Source organism: Rhinatrema bivittatum, chromosome 8 (genome assembly GCF_901001135.1).
Source record: "Rhinatrema bivittatum chromosome 8, aRhiBiv1.1, whole genome shotgun sequence".
Classification (NCBI taxonomy): domain Eukaryota; kingdom Metazoa; phylum Chordata; class Amphibia; order Gymnophiona; family Rhinatrematidae; genus Rhinatrema; species Rhinatrema bivittatum.
In genome coordinates, this window is record NC_042622.1 from 240,622,006 (window position 1) to 240,639,241 (window position 17,236).

Here is a 17,236-nt window from a genome sequence, read left to right on the forward strand (position 1 = left end):
CTCCCCTGGTGCCTGCAGGAGGAAATGAAACCAGTAGTTGTTCAAGCCAGGCCAGCTTCCGCAGCCCACCCCCCACCTTGCCTCACCCTAGCCGGTATCTGCTGGTTTACCCTGCCCCCACTCTACTGCACTTCAGTTTCCTGCTGAGACTGACTGACCTATATTATAGGTATTTTTATCAGCCCCAGCTTTCATTACTTTAAGGCTGTGGTTCCCAAACCTATCCTCTGGTTCCCCCCAGCTAGTTGAGTTTTCAGGACATCCCCCAATGAATTGCATGAGAGAGTTGCGTACGCTTTCTCGGTTGTATGCATTCTGGCCATTAACAATTAAAAGACCATGCTTATTGTGGATATCCTAAAAAACCAACTGGGTTGCGGGTCCTGAAGATAAATTTAGGAACTTCTGCTTTGAGAAATTCCCCCTCTTCACCTCTGAAACCCTGAAAAAAAACACAGTATCTGTGTGACATGTAAAGCACACACAATCATTTGCAATACTCTGGCCTGACTTTATAATACAGTTTGGTTTTTTCATGTGAGGTTTCCTGAGAACAGCTGCCCTGACACGCACCTCTTAAAGCATCCATACTGTCAGTGGTTCTGGGTTCTCTGACTGAGGGGGGGAGGGGGGTGTCTGTATACTGTGTCCTTAACTAGTAAGGAGCTAACCAGGCACCTGTACCCACTCAGATCTGCAGCCTTATGCGAGGAGGGATCGCAGAGCGTGGTGGGATCCGTGTGGGTCATCGTATCATCGAGATAAATGGGCAGAGTGTGGTGGCCACTCCTCATGATAAGATCATCCAGACCCTGATGAATGCCATAGGAGAGGTGAGTGCCCTTGTAGTATCGGAGTAGAAGGAAAGAGGTGGGGGGCCCAGGAGGGAGGAACAGGACATAACCTTCACTTATGAACCCTATCTATGTTTCATATAAGATCTGAGAGCCAGTTAATCTTTGCTGAGCTTGTTTGGATGTCTTTTTCCAAGCTGTGTGACAGACAGCCAGTTCCCTGTACGTACTCGGATCAGTCCAGACAGTGGGTTATGTCCCCCTTCCAGCAGAGGGAGTCAGAGGAAAACTTGAAGGGTGCTCTCCCAGACACAGGTGCGCCCTCTGCGTCCCTTCAGTATTGCTCTGACTCCAGCAGAGGAAAGTCACAGAATCTGCGGTTCCCTACTAATCTTTCTACAGGGTTTGAATTTTCCTTTTCAATCTCTACTTTCAATAATTTTTCTCTGTTGGATGGATCATTTGTAAAAAAAAAACAAAACAAAACCAAAACAAACATAGAGAGAAGATTTTTCTTGAGAAAGTTTCAGATACCTCTTATCTTTTCTCCTGGCTTTCTTAGTTTAATATTCTTGCAGGCTGAACCAGCAGCAGACTAGTTTAATTTGTTTTAAATTTGTGTAAGTCTCTGTAATTTTTAACTTATCATTTTAGTTTTGGCTGTTTGGGGAGTGCACTTTGTGGTCCAACCTCTCCCCCCCCATAACGATCCGCTGCCTGAGAAGCCGTTTACCTCGGGGCAGCACTTGCAGAGACGGTGTCATTCCTCTGTTTAAAAAAATATATATATATATATATTTATTTATTTATTTATTTTTGATTGTTATATACTTGGAAGTTCCTGTATAAAATACATAATCACTCTCCGGTTTACAGGTAACAGAAATAACTAACCCGCCGTGTGGCGTTTAACATGGAACATATCAAAATATATATCTATATATATATATATATATAGAGAGAGAGAGAGAGAGAGAGAGGACTTTTTACTGGATATTTGCTGGGTCGTTTCTTACCTGAGCAGAGGTTTCTCCCTGTTTCCCGCTCCTCACAGCCTTCAGTGGAAGTTGATTTTACTTTTGTTTACTCTTCTTCCTTCCCCATGCCGCGATGTTTGGGCGTGTGGAGAGCCGGGACCCCGGTTCTCCCGCCACGGCCTGCGTTGAGTTGCCTCCCTGGTGGGGAGGGTACCACGGAGCATTTCTCATGTGCTCTCAAGCGGGGCGGATCGATGGCGGGTCAGCTCCTCTCCTGTCTAAAGCAGGAATGGTGGCCATTTTGTTTTCTGAGCTGGCTTCTTAGCAGCCCCCTGAAGATTTAAATGTGTTTTCTCCACAGATTCTGATTCTGGAGAACCCTCCTAATCAGGAGACCCCGTCGGAGGCCCCCCACCCCACCCCGGGACTCCTCCCAACCATTTTCTCAGCAGATTTTATTTATCTCTGCATAGGGCTTACCTAGCCAGTTTGGAGCAGCAGCATCCAGCTCCTGGACCTACTCCTCCCAAAGTTGCCAGGGTTGCGGATCTCCTTGATTCTGCAGGATCTTCTCTAGGTACTTCTTGGGTTAGAGTGATTCCGCAACCTGATCCTCCTCCTCAGGATCCCTCTCCACTGCCAGATACTGTCCAAGATATGCTGGATGATTATGTGCAAGTGGAAGGCGATGACCCGCAGGTCCTGTGTTTATTCCAAAGGGATGAGTTGGACCCCCTCATTCCCCATGTTCTGGCGGAGTTAGATATTGATGCTCCTCAGGGGTCTCCAGTTACCCCTTCGGGAACTAAGAAGGGTGACCCCGTCCTTGCTGGGATGCAGCCTCCAGCAAGCATTTTTCCCTTTCCATCCCATGTTACTGCAATTGTTGCCCAGGGAATGGGACTCACCGGAGGCTAGTCTAAGGGTTGGCAGAGCTATGGACAAGCTCTACCCTCTCCTGGAGGAGAATTTGGAACTTCTCAAGGTTCCCAAAGTTGACGCGTCAGTCTCGGTGGTCACTAAAAGAACTACTATTCCAGTGACGGGTGGACCTGCCCTTCGGGACTTACAGGATCGGAAACTTGAGGTTTACCTCAAGAGGATTTTGAAGTTTCAGCCTTAGGGGTCAGAGCCACAGATTGTAGCTCCCTGATGCAGCGCACTGGTCTCCGTTGGGTCCAACAGCTAGTTGGCACACAAGATCTGCCTCCGGAGGAAGTGCAGCAAGCAGAACGTCTAGAAGCGGTAATAGCATATGGAGCGGATGCTTTATATGATCTTCTCCGCGTCTTGTCCAGATCGATGGTATCCGCAGTTTCTGCTAGACATTCTCTCTGGCTCCGTAACTGGTCAGCAGATGCCTCTTCTAAGCTCAGTTGGGGTCTCTTCCCTTCAAGGGCAATTTGTTGTTTGGGGAAGATCTAGAGCGAATCATTAAATCCCTGGGATAGAATAAGGTGCATAAGTTGCCGAGGATCGTCCTCGGACCTTTAGGACCTTCAACTCTACCAGAGGCCGATTCGGGGCCAGCGTCATTTTCGTCAGTCAAGGCCACCTTCACAGAAGTTTCCTTCCTCACAGTCGCAGTCCTGGTCTCAGTCCTTTCAGGGGGCACAGACCAGCCTGAGATGGCTTCTCCCAAGGGGCCCCTCCAGCCAGCCCAATGAAGCCTTCCGATCCACTCCTCAACTCTCAGGATAGGGGGACGTCTTTCCCTCTTCTTTGGGGAGTGGGTCAAAATTACTTCGGACAAATGGGGCCTGCATATTCTACAGCACGGCTACACTTTAGACTTTGTTTGCCCCTTAAGAGACAGATTTCTCTTTTTCTCCCTGCAGAACCCCTGCAGAAACAATATGTAGTTCAACAAACACTAGACCCGCCTCCTGGACCTAGGGGCCATCCTCCCGGTGCCTCCGTCGGAACATGGATTAGGCCACTATTCTGTCTACATCGTAGTTCCAAAAAGGAGGGCACCTTCCGGCCAATCCTGAATATCAAGATGGTCAACAAGGCCCTCAAAATCCCACACTTCAGGATGGAAACATTGCGATCCGTGATAGCAGCGCTTCACCGCAGAGAATTCCTAGCGTCTTTGGATCTCACGGAGGCTTACCTTCACATTCCTATCCTGAAGCAGCATCAACGCTTCCTTCGGTTCAAGATACTTGGACAACATTTTCAATTTCAGGCCTTACCGTTCAGTCTGGTGACCGCTCCCCACACTTTCACCAAAGTTATGGTGGTGGTAGCGGCAGCCTTACAAAGAGATTCTGGCCATCCCTACCTGGACCATTGGCTTATCCGAGCAAAGACCCTGGATCTTTGTCATTGGGCAGTCGACAGTCTTGCACCTCCTGCGCTCTCTGGGCTGGTCATCAACTTTTCCAAGAGCAGCCTTTCGCCCTCTCAATTGATTGATTTTTTGGGAGCTCACTTCGATACCAGCGTGGGCAAGGTCTTCCTCCATCACGATCGTGATCCGTTTCTTATCTCTCAGGTACAGCAATTCCGCTGTCTCCCTCTCCCCACAGCATGGGATTATCTTCAGGTCCTGGGCTCGATGGCTTCTACTATAGATCTAGTTCCTTGGGCCTTTGCATATATGAGAGCATTGCTGCCCTGCTGGAAGCCTGTCTCAAGAGTTCCAAGCCCTCCTGCCCCTGTCGGAGGTTGCCAAGGACAACCTAAGCTGGTGGCTGTGTCTGGACCACTTGCTCCTGGGAATGGACTTAGAGATCCCTCAGTGGGTGATCCATCACCACGGTTGCCAGTCTCTCCGGCTGGGGAGCGGTGTCAATCGCAGTCTGCTCAGGGGCGATGGTCGTCAGTGCAGGCGACATGGCCAATCAACTGTCTGGAGACCAGAGTGGTTCGTCTCGCGTTGAAGCACTTCCTTCCTCTGGTTCGTCACAGAGCAGTAAGGATCCTCTCAGACAATGCCACTACAGTAGCGTACATCAATCGTCAAGGGGGGACAAAGAGCCTTCATGTCTCGGGAGACGGACAAGTTATGTTTAAACAGTTTTTATTGAGTTTGCACAGAACAACAAAGAACAACATTGGTAGGGGAGGGTGGTTTCAGATCCCCCCCCCCCCCCCACCCCAAGCCTCAACAGATACAGCAGTTTTTTTCCCCCAACCCCTCCCCCCCCCTCCCCCCTACCCCCACAGTTAGCAGGTCACAGTGATGAGTGGATAAAAGAGAAGAGCCAATCCAGGTGAACACCGAGAGCCGCCGGGTCTGTGCACACCTGTGACCTATAAATCGTTCAGCACAAGACTTCGCGCCCTGGGAGATAGCTGTTGAAGATATAAGGTCCAGACACTTAAGAAGAGACGCCGTCGCTGTGGAGAGCCTCGCGCCGCCATGCTTTCCATCGTCATCAACGAGTGCAGTTGGTTCCTCCACACCCAGAAAGACGGGACATCCGGGGAGCGCCAAACCAACAATATGGACTTCTTTCCCACAAGGCTCGCCTTCTGTAAAAACAGGCGCGAACCAGGATCCCGGACTCTAATCGGGGAGATGCAGCCAAATAAAAACCACATGGGAGAGACGGGTAACACTATATCTAGAAGATCTTCCAAATAGGCGATCACCTTGCGCCAGAATCTATAAACCGTGGGACACGTCCAAAAAACGTGGGAAAGGGTACCCACGACTCCCTGGCAACGAGTGCACAAAGGTGAGGGGGCAATAGTCAGCCTAAAGGCCACTTGGGGAGACACGTAGGCCCGGCTTAAAAATTTAAATTGCATCTCCCGAAAGTACATGGTGGCCGAGATCCTGGTGATACGCCGAAAACAGGTGCGTAAAATACGAACTGTTAAACAAAAATCCCCATCCCGATTCCAGCGGGCCACAAGGCACGAAGCGACGTCCACCTCCGTGCGACGCCGCAAGGCCCCGTGATAACCGGAAAGGGAGGGGGCACGAGCACTGGCAAAATGGAAAATGCTGTCCAACGTTTGAAACTGGGTGATGGTCTTAGAAGCTTCCGGCAGAGATCGGGTGTAGTGGCGCACCTGCAGGTACGGGAAAACCTGACTAGCCCCCAAGTGGTAGACGGCCTGAAAATCAGGAAATGGCATGAAAGTCCCCTCCGGAGTCCACAAGTGGCCCAAGTGAGTAATGCCCTTGGTCTCCCATCCCCTAAACAGGGCAGATTGTGAGCCCGACGGAAAGTCGTCATTCCCACGGAGTGGTAGGAGATAAGCACAAATCGGATGGATCCGCAAGAGCTTGGTAAGACGTACCCAAGACTGTTGCAAAGGTTTAAGGAGTGCGGATTGAGTGAGACACGAAGGAAGGCGACCAGAGCCCGCCTGCACCACGTAAGAGGGGGTCCGAGGATACATAAGAGCGTGGTCTACTGACAGAGAAGCATAGTGCGAAGTCCCCAAAAGCCAATTACGTAAAAGCCGCAGATTACAAGCTAAGTTATAGCGAGCCAGGTCGGGAACACCCAGACCCCTCGCCCTCCAATCATTCTGTAACCACCTTAAGGGAAGACGAGCCCTCCCGCCCCGCCACAAAAATTTACGCAACGCGCTTTCCAAGGTAGCAAGGTCCCGCCGTCTGAGCCATAAGGGCAAGTTTTGCAAGAGGTATAGCCACTTCGGGAGGAGGACCATCTTGAATAGCGCAACCCTCCCCGTTACCAAAAGCGGCAAGGACCGCCAACGAGCCAAGGTCTCCTGGGTCTGACGAAGTAAACGGGGGATATTAGCCTGATAGACAGCGTCGGGAACTGCCGGAAGATATACCCCCAGATATCGAAGGCTATCACTCGCCCACTGCAAAGGAAAAGGGGTTGGCCAAGAGTCCCTCAAGCCCGGCGGATAGGCCAGCACCGAAGACTTGGATTCGTTAAGTTTCAACCCCGAGAAAGTCCCAACGGTCCCAATTAAGCGGAGGAGCGGAGGTAAGGAAGAATGGGGGTTGGTAATAAAAACTAGTAAATCATCCGCGAAAGCAACGTATTTAAAAATGTCAGAGCCCATACGAATACCTCGAATCTCCCGAGTTTCATTGATGGCGTGTAGTAAGGGTTCCAATTGTAGGAGAAATAACAAGGGCGAGAGAGGACAGCCCTGTCGGGTGCCCCGTTCTACCAGAAAGGATTCGGATTGGGCACCGTTAGCAACGATGCACGCCCTGGGTGCGGAATAAAGGAGCTGGACAGCTTGAAGAAAGAAACCCTCAAATCCCAAACGGCGCAACACAAAAAAAAGGTAATTCCACTCCACCCAGTCAAACGCTTTCTCCGCGTCGAAGCTGATAGCCAGGTAAGGATGGGACATCCATTGGCTCATGGACATTGCCGACATAATTTTCCGGATGTTTGCGAGGGCATAGCGCTGGCGGATGAAACCAGCCTGGTGGGAGCCAACCAGCGCAGGCAGCAGAGGCGCCAACCGATCCGCCAGTATCTTAGCCAGCAACTTGTGATCGTAATTAAGAAGAGAAATTGGGCGGTAGGAGTCTGGCAGAAGGGAATCCTTACCGGCCTTGGGTATTAAAATGATGTGTGCTAGGTTAGAGTGCTCTGGAAAGGACCCCTGAGCCACCAGCGCCGAAAACATAGAAGCCAACGGCGTGGCCACGTGGCCCACTAAGGCTTTAAAAAATTCCGCGGTAAAGCCATCAGGCCCTGGGGCTTTAAAATTCTTAGAGTGTTGAATGGCAAGAAGCACCTCCGTGTCGGAAATGGGGGCATTTAATAAGGCCCTCTGGTCCCACGTCAACCGAGGGAGGGGCAAATCATCGCAAAACCCTTGGCAACCCTCTGGGTCCCACCCTCCCGAAGCATAGAGAGAAGAATAATAATCCCGAAAACTTTGGAGAATAGAGGGCGTGTCCCGCACCACCTCCGTGGGGGACCGACGTACTGCCGGGATAAACCTACTGGACCGGGAAGATTTGATGAGGTTGGACAGCATTTTCCCCGCCTTGTTACTATGTTGGTAAAGTTTGAACTGATAATAAAGGTAACTTTTTTTGGCCCGCTGGTGTAGAAGGGAGTTAAGTGCATGTTGATAAGACATATAAGAGGCTCGTGCTTCCTTCGTACGTATACGAGATAAGTGGGCCCGGGCCTGAGTCACCTGGGAGTTTAGCAGCAAAATGCGACGGTCCAAAGCCTTCCGCCTGTGGGAAACATAAGAAATTATTTCGCCCCGTAATACCGCCTTAGCAGCATTCCAGAATAAAATTGGTTGCGAGACATGATCCTGATTATTTGCCACATATTCCTTCCATTTGTCCGTAAGAAATTCCTTAAATTTGGCATCCTGGACCAAGAAATACGGGTAACGCCAAATTTTAGGTGTAAACGAGGGGGGAGCCATCCCAATAGCCACCCACACAGGAGCGTGGTCGGAAATAACAATATTGCCTATACCCGCGTCCAAAACCCGGTGAAAGGCATGGGCGCTCACAAGAAAGTAGTCAATCCGCGAAAAGGAAGCATGAGCTCTGGAAAGATGTGTGAAGTCGCACTCAGTGGGGTGCAAGGTCCTCCACACATCTAACAAATGTAGGTGAGTTTCCAACATAGCCGGCCCCTTACCCATGTTCACGTCCCAGGTACGGCCTTGGGAAGCATCTAGGTGCGGGTCCCTAATAGTGTTGAAGTCGCCCCCCACAACTAAAATATCCGACAAATAGGGCAATAAGTGAGAGTACAAGTCCCGATAAAATCGAGAAGTATAAACATTGGGGGCATACACGTTGCAAAACACCACTATTTGGTTATACAGTGTAGTAACCAGGATTAAGTAGCGCCCCTGGGGGTCCTTAATTTCCTTACTGATAGTAATAGGAAGTTGCTTACGGAGTAAAATTGCTACCCCCGCCAATTTAGACGTTGCCGACGCGTATCGCACCTCCCCCACCCAGGTACGTCGAAGCTTCTCATGTTCTTTATCAGTTAGATGGGTTTCCTGCAAGAAAGCCACTGCAGGCGACTGCTTGTTCAAGAAAGAAAGCACTTTAGTGCGTTTGATTGGGGAGTTAAGGCCACAGACATTCCATGACACAAGTCTGGTAAGACTACTCATAGCAGAGAAGAAAAAAAGGATGAGTACCACTCGAAGGACGAATGTTGGCGGTGACGACCCTCCCAGCCGAGGCCCCCACCACCCACCACATAACCCAAGCCAAGTCAGCCCCACAGCGACGGACTATCGCTAACCGGACCCAACCATCCATCCACTCCAGCCTCATACAAACATTGACACTTCCCCCTGCCATCCCATGATTCCCCCTCCACCTCCCCCCTCCCCACCCCCACCCCACTCCCCCCCCCATATCTCGTTCATCTGACTAGGTCCTCCAACTAAGGAGACCATGGGGATCCAGTATTGATGTGCCAAGGACCCCACTCTAACAGCAGAAATAACAGTCGCGTTAGCAAAATAAAAACAGACAACAAGGTGCAACGCTATACGGCTAAGCCCAGGAAACAGGTAAATGTAACCAACAAAAAGTATAACGGTCCCCCACAAAAGAACCAGAGCAGTAAGGCAGCTGTCCTCGGATTCCGGAAGCATCACATTGTCACCAGGCGGCGGGCCAGAGGAAAGAAAACAAAGCCAGTCCAATAGCTGGAGGTGAAGTGGGCAGGGCCACCCCGGTAGCCTTAGACATTCTGAAGGAGAAAAAAAAACGAAAGAAAACCCCGGACAGAGAAATCCAGTGTGTCCATACGGTGTAATCCCCTCCTCACCAAAGCTGCTTGCTCCCCCAAAGCAAGGAGAGCATACGGGACCCAAAAAAAAAAAGAGTCCGGGGTAGGGTATCCCCCGCCAAACCAGACCAAGGCTTCATACTGCAGCCAATCCCCAAAGAAGGAGAAGATAAATAATAGATAAAAAAAACAAAGCTAGGTTGAGCTGGAAAAAATAAGAGCCCCCCGCCTGAGAACCGCATAAAGCCAAACACAAACAACAGTCTCAGCAATGGCAGTAAGCCGCGGTCTCCTCTAAAAACAGACCCGCAGGCAGATCCAGCAGAGAGTATGGGAAGGGGAACACCAGGCAGTCAAACGGACCTCCGGGCCCGGAGCGGTGCGAGGAAACCGCCACAGCTCAACACAATGCCCCACACGTAGCCATCACTTATCCATCTGATCCATAAAGGCCTGCGCCAATTCCGGAGACTCGAAAACGTGCATCCTGTCCCCCTGCCAAATCCTCAGGCGTGCCGGGAACAACAGGGAAAACTTAACTCCCTTATTATGTAGCGTGGTGCAGAGGGGGGCAAAGCTACGCCGGGCCGCTGAGACCCGCAGCGGAAAGTCCTGGAAAACCCGTATAGGTTTACCCTGATACTGCGGGTCTTGTTTGATCCTCGTAGCACGCCAAACCTCTGCCTTGTGCGCTGAGTTGAGGATCTTGGCGATCACAAGCCGAGGGCGCCCCGAGCCCGCATTCCGGGCCCCCAGCCGGTGAGCCCGTTCGACAACGAGTGTTCCCTGCAGGTGGGGAAGGGCCAATACCTCAGGTAGCCAGTCAGACAATAACCGGCAAAGTGAGCGGTCCTCGATGTCTTCGGGGAACCCCCATAAACGCAGGTTATCGCGGCGGGCGCGGTTCTCCGGCTCATCCACTTTGCTTTGAAGGAGTTGAATATTTTTGTCCCGGGCCGCCATGCTGGCTGAACACGCGGCCGCTCCATCCTCCAGCCCAGAAATTCGTGCTTCAGCTTGTTCCAGCCGAGGTTGAAAAGTAGAGAGGTGCTCTTTTACTTCCCCTAATTGCGAGGTTATGTGTGCCAGCTTTTCGTCCAGCGCCTCGTGGATCACTTCTTTGATACCCGCGATCGTGACCGCTGCAGGGGAAGTAGGGGCATCGGACTCGTCGGCGGCCGCCATCTTGGAATCAGGAGCCCTGGGTTTTTCTTTTTCCTTTTTGCCGCCCTTCACTAACATCCCCGAGCTAGCTTTTTGTAGCGATCGGGTGCCCAACATGAGCGCTTACCCCGGCTGAAATTCAAACTCGATAGAGCAGGATATACGCGGTGAAAATTAGCGCGCTAGGCAGAGTGGGTCCCGGAGCAAGCGAGAACACGTCTCACCCGCTCAGCACATCACGTGACCCCCCGACGGACAAGTTAATGGCTTGGGCAGAGCTCCATCTCTCCCACCTGGCGGTTCCCACATAGCAGGAGTCAACAATGTTCAGGCGGACTTTTTAAGCTGCCAGCACATAGATCCCGGGGAATGGGAACTCTCCGCTGAGCGATGTCACTGCTCGACAGATGATGGGGGTCCCCCCATCTGGAACTGAATGGCCACTCAGCGGAATGTGAAGGCTCGCGCTTCTTTCAGCCCGCAGAAGGGAACACGGCACAGAAGGCGTGGATGCCCTAGTCCTCCCATGGCCAACACATCTCCTGCTCTGTGTTTCCACCATGGCCCCTGGTGGGCAAAGTGCTTCGGATAGAAATTCACTAGGGGCTAGTAATCCTGGTAGCACCAGAGTGGCCCTGAAGACCATGGTTCTCAGACCTTGTCAACCTCACGGTGGACGGTCCTCTTCGCCTGGGACATCTGTAGATTCTGCTGCATCAGGGTCCTCTATTTTACGACCGGGCAGATCGCATCTCTTGCGGCCTGGCTTTTGAGAGGCGCAGATTACGGAGACGGGGCTACCCGAAGCAGGTTATCTCGATGCTCCTGAGGGCCAGGAAGAAGTCCACTTCCATTTCCTATGTCCGGGTCTGGAAAGTTTTCGAAGTCTGGTGTGATTCCATCCAGATATCGCCTCGTCATGCTTCTGTAGTCCAGATCCTCTCCTTTCTGCAGCGAGGCCTTGAGAAGGGTTTGGCTTACAATTCCCTGAGGGTTCAGGTGGCCGCCCTTGGTTCTCTCATCTGTCGCCTGGACAGGGCTCCTTTTTCCTCGCATCCGGACATAGTCCGCTTTTTAAGGAGCGTGAAGCACCTACATCCACCGGTTCGCCACTTCTATTCCTCCTGGAGCTTAAATTTGGTTCTTCGGATCTTGGGCGAGCCGCCCTTTGAGCCGTTGCACAGAACTACACTCAAACATTTAACTCTTAAGACGGTCTTCTTGGTGTCTATATGTTTTGCCCGCAGGATCTCGGAGATACAAGCGCTGTCATGCAGAGAACCCTTCCTCCACTTCTTGGACTCGGGAATATCCTTGAGTACAGTGCCCTCTTTTCTGCCGAAGGTGGTCTCAGCCTTTCATCTGAACCAATCAGTGGAGCTTTCATCCTTCCCTGACGAGGATTCCAAGGAACTTCGGCTTGATGTTAAGCGAGCTCTTCTTCACTACTTGGAAATTACCAATGACTTCCGACTATTGGATCATCTTTGTCCTCTACAGCGGCCCCAGGAAGGGGAATGCAGCTTCCAAAACTACTATTGCTCGTTGGCTGTACAGCCATCTCTGCAGCATATATTGGTGCCAGGAAGCCACCTCTGGAGGGCATTAAGACTCACTCCCTTCGGGCTCAAGGAAACTCAAGCGGTTTCTCCACAGGAGATCTGCACGGCGGCTACCTGGAAGTCATTGCATACTTTTGCCTGTTATCGTTTGAAGCTCCAACCTCCGGTTTTTGGCTCGTTTGGCACTCGGGTCATTCGAGCAGGGCTATCCAGGGCCCACCCTACGTAGAGAAGCTTTGGTACATCCCACTGTCTGGACTGATCTGGGTACGTACAGGGAAAAGAAAATTATTCCTTACCTGCTAATTTTCATTTCTGTAGTACCACAGATCAGTCCAGACACCCACCCTCAGATTTTCTTGGGTTTTTTGAGATTAGCCTCCACCTCGATTATTGGGGAGATTTCAGACTATTTGTACCTGTTTAATGGTTCAGTTTAAGTTGTTCTTCTTGATCTTAAACTCAAGTTTTCGTACATGTTATGCATGTTTACAGTTGTTTGATTTTCCATGATCCATCCTCTGTTTTTCCGCTGGCTTTGATATTCTTAATACTGAAGGGATGCAGAGTGCACACCTGTGTCTGGGAGAGCACCCTTCAAGCTTTCCTCTGACTCCTTCTGCTGGACTGGGGCCATAACCCACTGTCTGGACTGATCTATACTACTACAGGAATGAAAATTGGCAGGTAAGGAATAATTTTCTTATCTGTCTGATTGTAGATTCATGGAAGACTGTTTCCTTTCACCTTGTCTTTTGCTCAGCCTTCAAGTTGGGATAGTTCAGTTATCTCCCTGTTCGCAGGTAAGCCTTAAGGTGGGTGGAAGACTATCTGGCTTTAACCTCCCTATGTTTGTCTTGCACTGTAGGTTCATATAAAGACCATGCCTGCCTCAACGTACAGACTGTTAACGGGCCAGGAGCAACCTGTCTATCTGTGAGCTGTAGCGGCACCCAGAAGAAAGGAAAAGGGGCATTGAAGAGGGGGATGGGGAGCTGGAGGCAGTCCTGCCTGTAATTATTCGTATGGACCCAGCCCCCTACCTGACTATTGCACATACCAGCGCTTTGCAGAAAAAGTGATGGCCTCTAGAGCTGTACCTTCCCAGCTCTGGCAAGATGTTTGTTCTCTCCACTGTGCCGCTTTTGAGTGGGTTAGGTTTTTTTGTTTTGTAAGTGGGAGCTGAGGTGCTTTTTATTTCTTGTAGCCATGGGAGGCACGCCTCGTGTGGCCATAGCTCTAGCAGAGCAATGCGTCTTATGACCTCTTTACTACCGTTCTAACTTCTTCCGTTCATGCTGCTGCAGCATTATGCCCTCTGACCAGAGCTCAAGCTATAGGAGTAAATGTTGTGGTTTTCTGCCTTTGCTCCTTTCCCTGCTGTGTGTAAGGGTGACCTATTCCAGCTGTGATTAGAAGAAAGGGTCATCTCCTTTATATCCCGGCATCTTAACTTTAAATGAGGGTATTAAGGAAGGAGAGAGCACCACTTGGGACAGCTGTGCTAATGAAATTTGAACTTATTTCTACACAGGCTCTTAGTTTTGATGAAAAACTTTTTTTTTTTTCCTGATCTGTTACTCAAAACTTCTGGGCCTGTGAGCTGAAGCTGTACCTTCTTCCTCTGGCCCTATTGAGGCTGTAGGTGAAGCTGGCAGTAGGGGATTGGGCAGGATCGAATCACCTTCAGTCTACCAGCCAAGCAGTAGAGCTAAAGGAAGAAGTATAAGATGTGGACAATGCTGAATTCATCCTGCTTGGGGCTGCTTCCTCCAGCTGTTAGCATGTAACAGTATGTTTACATAGGGCAGAATCGATTGTGCCTTCACTTAGCTGCCTTTGACCCCTCGTGAGGTTTATGCAGCTCCATTGATGCCTGCCTGTGCCCTCTCTTCCTACTCTGAAGAGAGCATGCACTAGCAGTATCTCGCCTGAGCAGGACTGGTCACATTCTTTTCTGTTACTAGCAGCATTGGCCCTGCCATTCCCTGGAGCTTTGAGCCTAATATTCAAAGGTCTAGCTCCCTAATCCTTCTGAAATAAAAACATGCTAGCTAAGTTTAGGCACCTTCAAGCAGGAGGGTATCTAAAAGTAGAGACTTAGGTTTTGGTGAAGGCCCAGGCTGCCCTGCTGTGGCCAGAAAGAAATATTGACTAAGCATATTATGATCCTATAAGCCCAGTGCTTGCCCTATAAGGGAAAAAAAAAGTGTCTGTCCATCAGTGAAGCAGATGCCTATGGTGCTATTGGGCACTGATGATCAATATTTTTTGATGGCCAGAGCAACAACGCTAGGACCTGAATGGATATCCTTGAAAGGATGGAAAATAACAGGAAAAGGGATGGGGAGGCCATAATCCTGGGAAGGGTGAGTTCAGGCTTGCTCCCATTTTCCCATGGACACCCTAAGAGTCGTGGCACTAGGGTGGGAATGTCTTTTTGCTCCCATATGGACCTGGCAGGCCACCCACACCCCCCCCCCCCCAAAAAAAAACCCTTAGTACGTGAAAACCATCCTAATCATGGGTGTGGGGGAGTTTTAAATAATTAAAACTAAATAATGGGCTTGGAAAGAGGGGTAGCACTAGGTACAGCGTGGATGGCCCACGTGCCAGAGAAGGTGCCAGTGCTTCTGGTGGTCATCGTACAGTAATGTTCACACTTTGTCCAGGATCTTATTTTGGATGGGGAAAACATTGTGCGACGGATTGGGTTTCTGCAGGTCGGCTCTCTTGTACATCAAATGCTGTGCTTGACGGTGGAAAGAAGATGGGGGAGGTGCCCCTGTGAGCTTTACAACTGAATCCCCATAGCTGGGCGTGGGGGTGAGAAAAAGCCACGCAGAATTTCAGGAATAAGGAGTTGAGGAATGCCAAAAATGTTAATCTGGGGCATTCCCCAAAACGATGTAGGACTATTGCCTGGGCTGAATAGGTGCTTGGCATACGTAATAAAGTCTAGTAAACGGCCAGCCCACACTCCTCCTTGCCAGATTGCCATAGCACTTGGGTGCTAGTTTGCTATAAAAGCTTTGCCAAGCTGGCCTGGCTTTGCTCCCTAATGGTGTTGGCCAGGGTTAGGTAATGGATGCTTATGCAAGACCAATCGCTTTCTATGATGTAGCCTGAAAGACTATGGCTGGAATATCCCATAGCCTGCTGAGGCTTTGGGGGTAAGTGTTAGGTATTGTAAAAGGAGGTAGGTACTCAAGGGCCACAAACAGGCCAGGTTTTCAGGATAACCACAATGAATATGCATGAGATTAGATCTGCATGCTCTGCCTGCAATGTATGCAAAACTATCTCATGCATATTCATTGTGGATATCCTGAAAAGCGGACTGGCTGTGAGGTCCCCAGGACAGGTTTGGGAAGCCCTGCTCTAAACGGTTGTGGGGTACTAGTCTTCATTGATGTATGTGAAAATAGGAGGATAATCTCCAGGACCTTCAGTGGTGGGTCTAGCTCATATCTTAAAGGATACATTTGGCTGGGGAAAGCAATGCCAGAGAAGCAAGGCAAGGTTATTCCTGAAAATTTCCATACAGATTTCACAGGTCTCTTTAAGAAAAAGAAACGTTTCAGCTACCATAAAGCAAGGCAGAAGGTTCATGGAGACAGAAGCCAAACTATGAGTAAGAAGAAAAGTAGGAAGTATTTAAAACGAGGAGCAAATGTTGCCAGTGCCTTGGCATAACTTTTCTAACGTCCAATGTTTACTAATGTACAAATAAATATTATTTGGATGGATCTAATGCCTGTAGTGATCTCACTGATGTTCCACTTGCCACTACTCGAAACAAGGAGGTGTGGTGTGTGCATCAGTATCTGCCCCTAACCTCCCATGAAAGCCAGATGCTGCCCCTATTGCCACAGCTGATGGTAGGGAAAAGATCATGCAATAGAGCTGGTGGGGAGAGGTAGCACAGGCCAAGTGCTATCTTTTAGGCTTTCCCTCCTACTGATTCTGCTAGAGCACTTCATGTCCTACTTTTTTTTTTTTTAAATTCAACAATTTCATCCTCTGTTCTAGTTCTCACCTCTTCCCCTAGCTCCTACTAGCCAGTTACCAGCCTTCTTTCCCTCTATCCTGATTTCTTCTTCTTCCTTCCTAACCCAGGATCCTCTCTCCCAGAAGCTCTGCCTGCATCATCTCCACCCTGGGAAAGCTCTCCCTAGCTTCATCTCCCTCCTGTCCCTAGAAAACTCTCCCCACCTCCAACTCCACTTTCTGGAAGGCTTGCCCTGCATGCTACTCTGCTGCCACCCCTTGATCCTCTATAACCCACAGCCCATATGCACCCCCTCCTTCCTAGCCAGGTCAAACATCGTACAGCAATAGGTTGTGTAGGAAAATCAGATTTACAGGGGAGGACAGAACCTTCTCCTTCCTTCTATCCCTCAGCTTAGTGGGGGAGAAACTGTACAAACTTTCTGTTCCTCCTCCAACTGTCATATATTCACACTCTCTCTCCCAGGCCTGACCCCATCAACTTAAACTGCATCAGGATGCTTCAGTAAAATAATTCTCAAACCTTTGTATTTCTTGATGGTTCAGAGGTCTATATTCAGCCCCATTAGCCAGATCAGGGGTGGCATGTCACTCGTTGGGCATGTGCAGCAGCAGCTACATAGCAGACTATCGGGCTAGTTAGTTGGCTAAGGGGGAGCAGAGTTACTTATCCAGGTAACTTAGACCTGGATTCATCATATTGCTATAAATATAGCACCCACTGTTACAGGGGGGGGGGGGGGGTGTGAGGCTCTCATATAAGCAAACTTTATACCACTCTAAGAGGAGCAGTAATGTGGGGTTAGGTTTTTTTTGGGGGGGGGGGGGCAGTTTTACATGCACAGTCTGAGGTACAAACAGCACAGTAGACATCAGTGAAGATTTTATGAGATTTGGAGTGATGACAGCTACACAAAGATGAGGTTTGTACATTGTACTCTTGACCTAGCTTGATAGCAGCTAGGTAGAGAGTGCATCAAGCTAGGTTGAGAGTACAATGTACAAATCTCATCTTTTTATACCTTTGCTTTCAT

At 49.9% G+C, this 17,236-nt stretch overlaps 1 protein-coding gene across 2 annotated transcripts in view; it reads left to right on the forward strand.

Annotated features, from left to right (window-relative positions):
• The window catches only part of APBA3 (amyloid beta precursor protein binding family A member 3), a 31,930-nt gene extending 15,990 nt beyond the window's left edge, over positions 1-15,940 (forward strand). For both annotated transcript variants that reach the window (XM_029614314.1, XM_029614315.1), the window contains 2 exons: positions 693-833; positions 13,060-15,940. In XM_029614314.1, coding sequence (XP_029470174.1) covers positions 693-833; positions 13,060-13,131 — 213 coding nt within the window. In that variant the 3' untranslated portion in view covers positions 13,132-15,940. The remainder of the gene's footprint in view (positions 1-692; positions 834-13,059) is intronic.
• Positions 15,941-17,236: the final 1,296 nt, after the last annotated feature.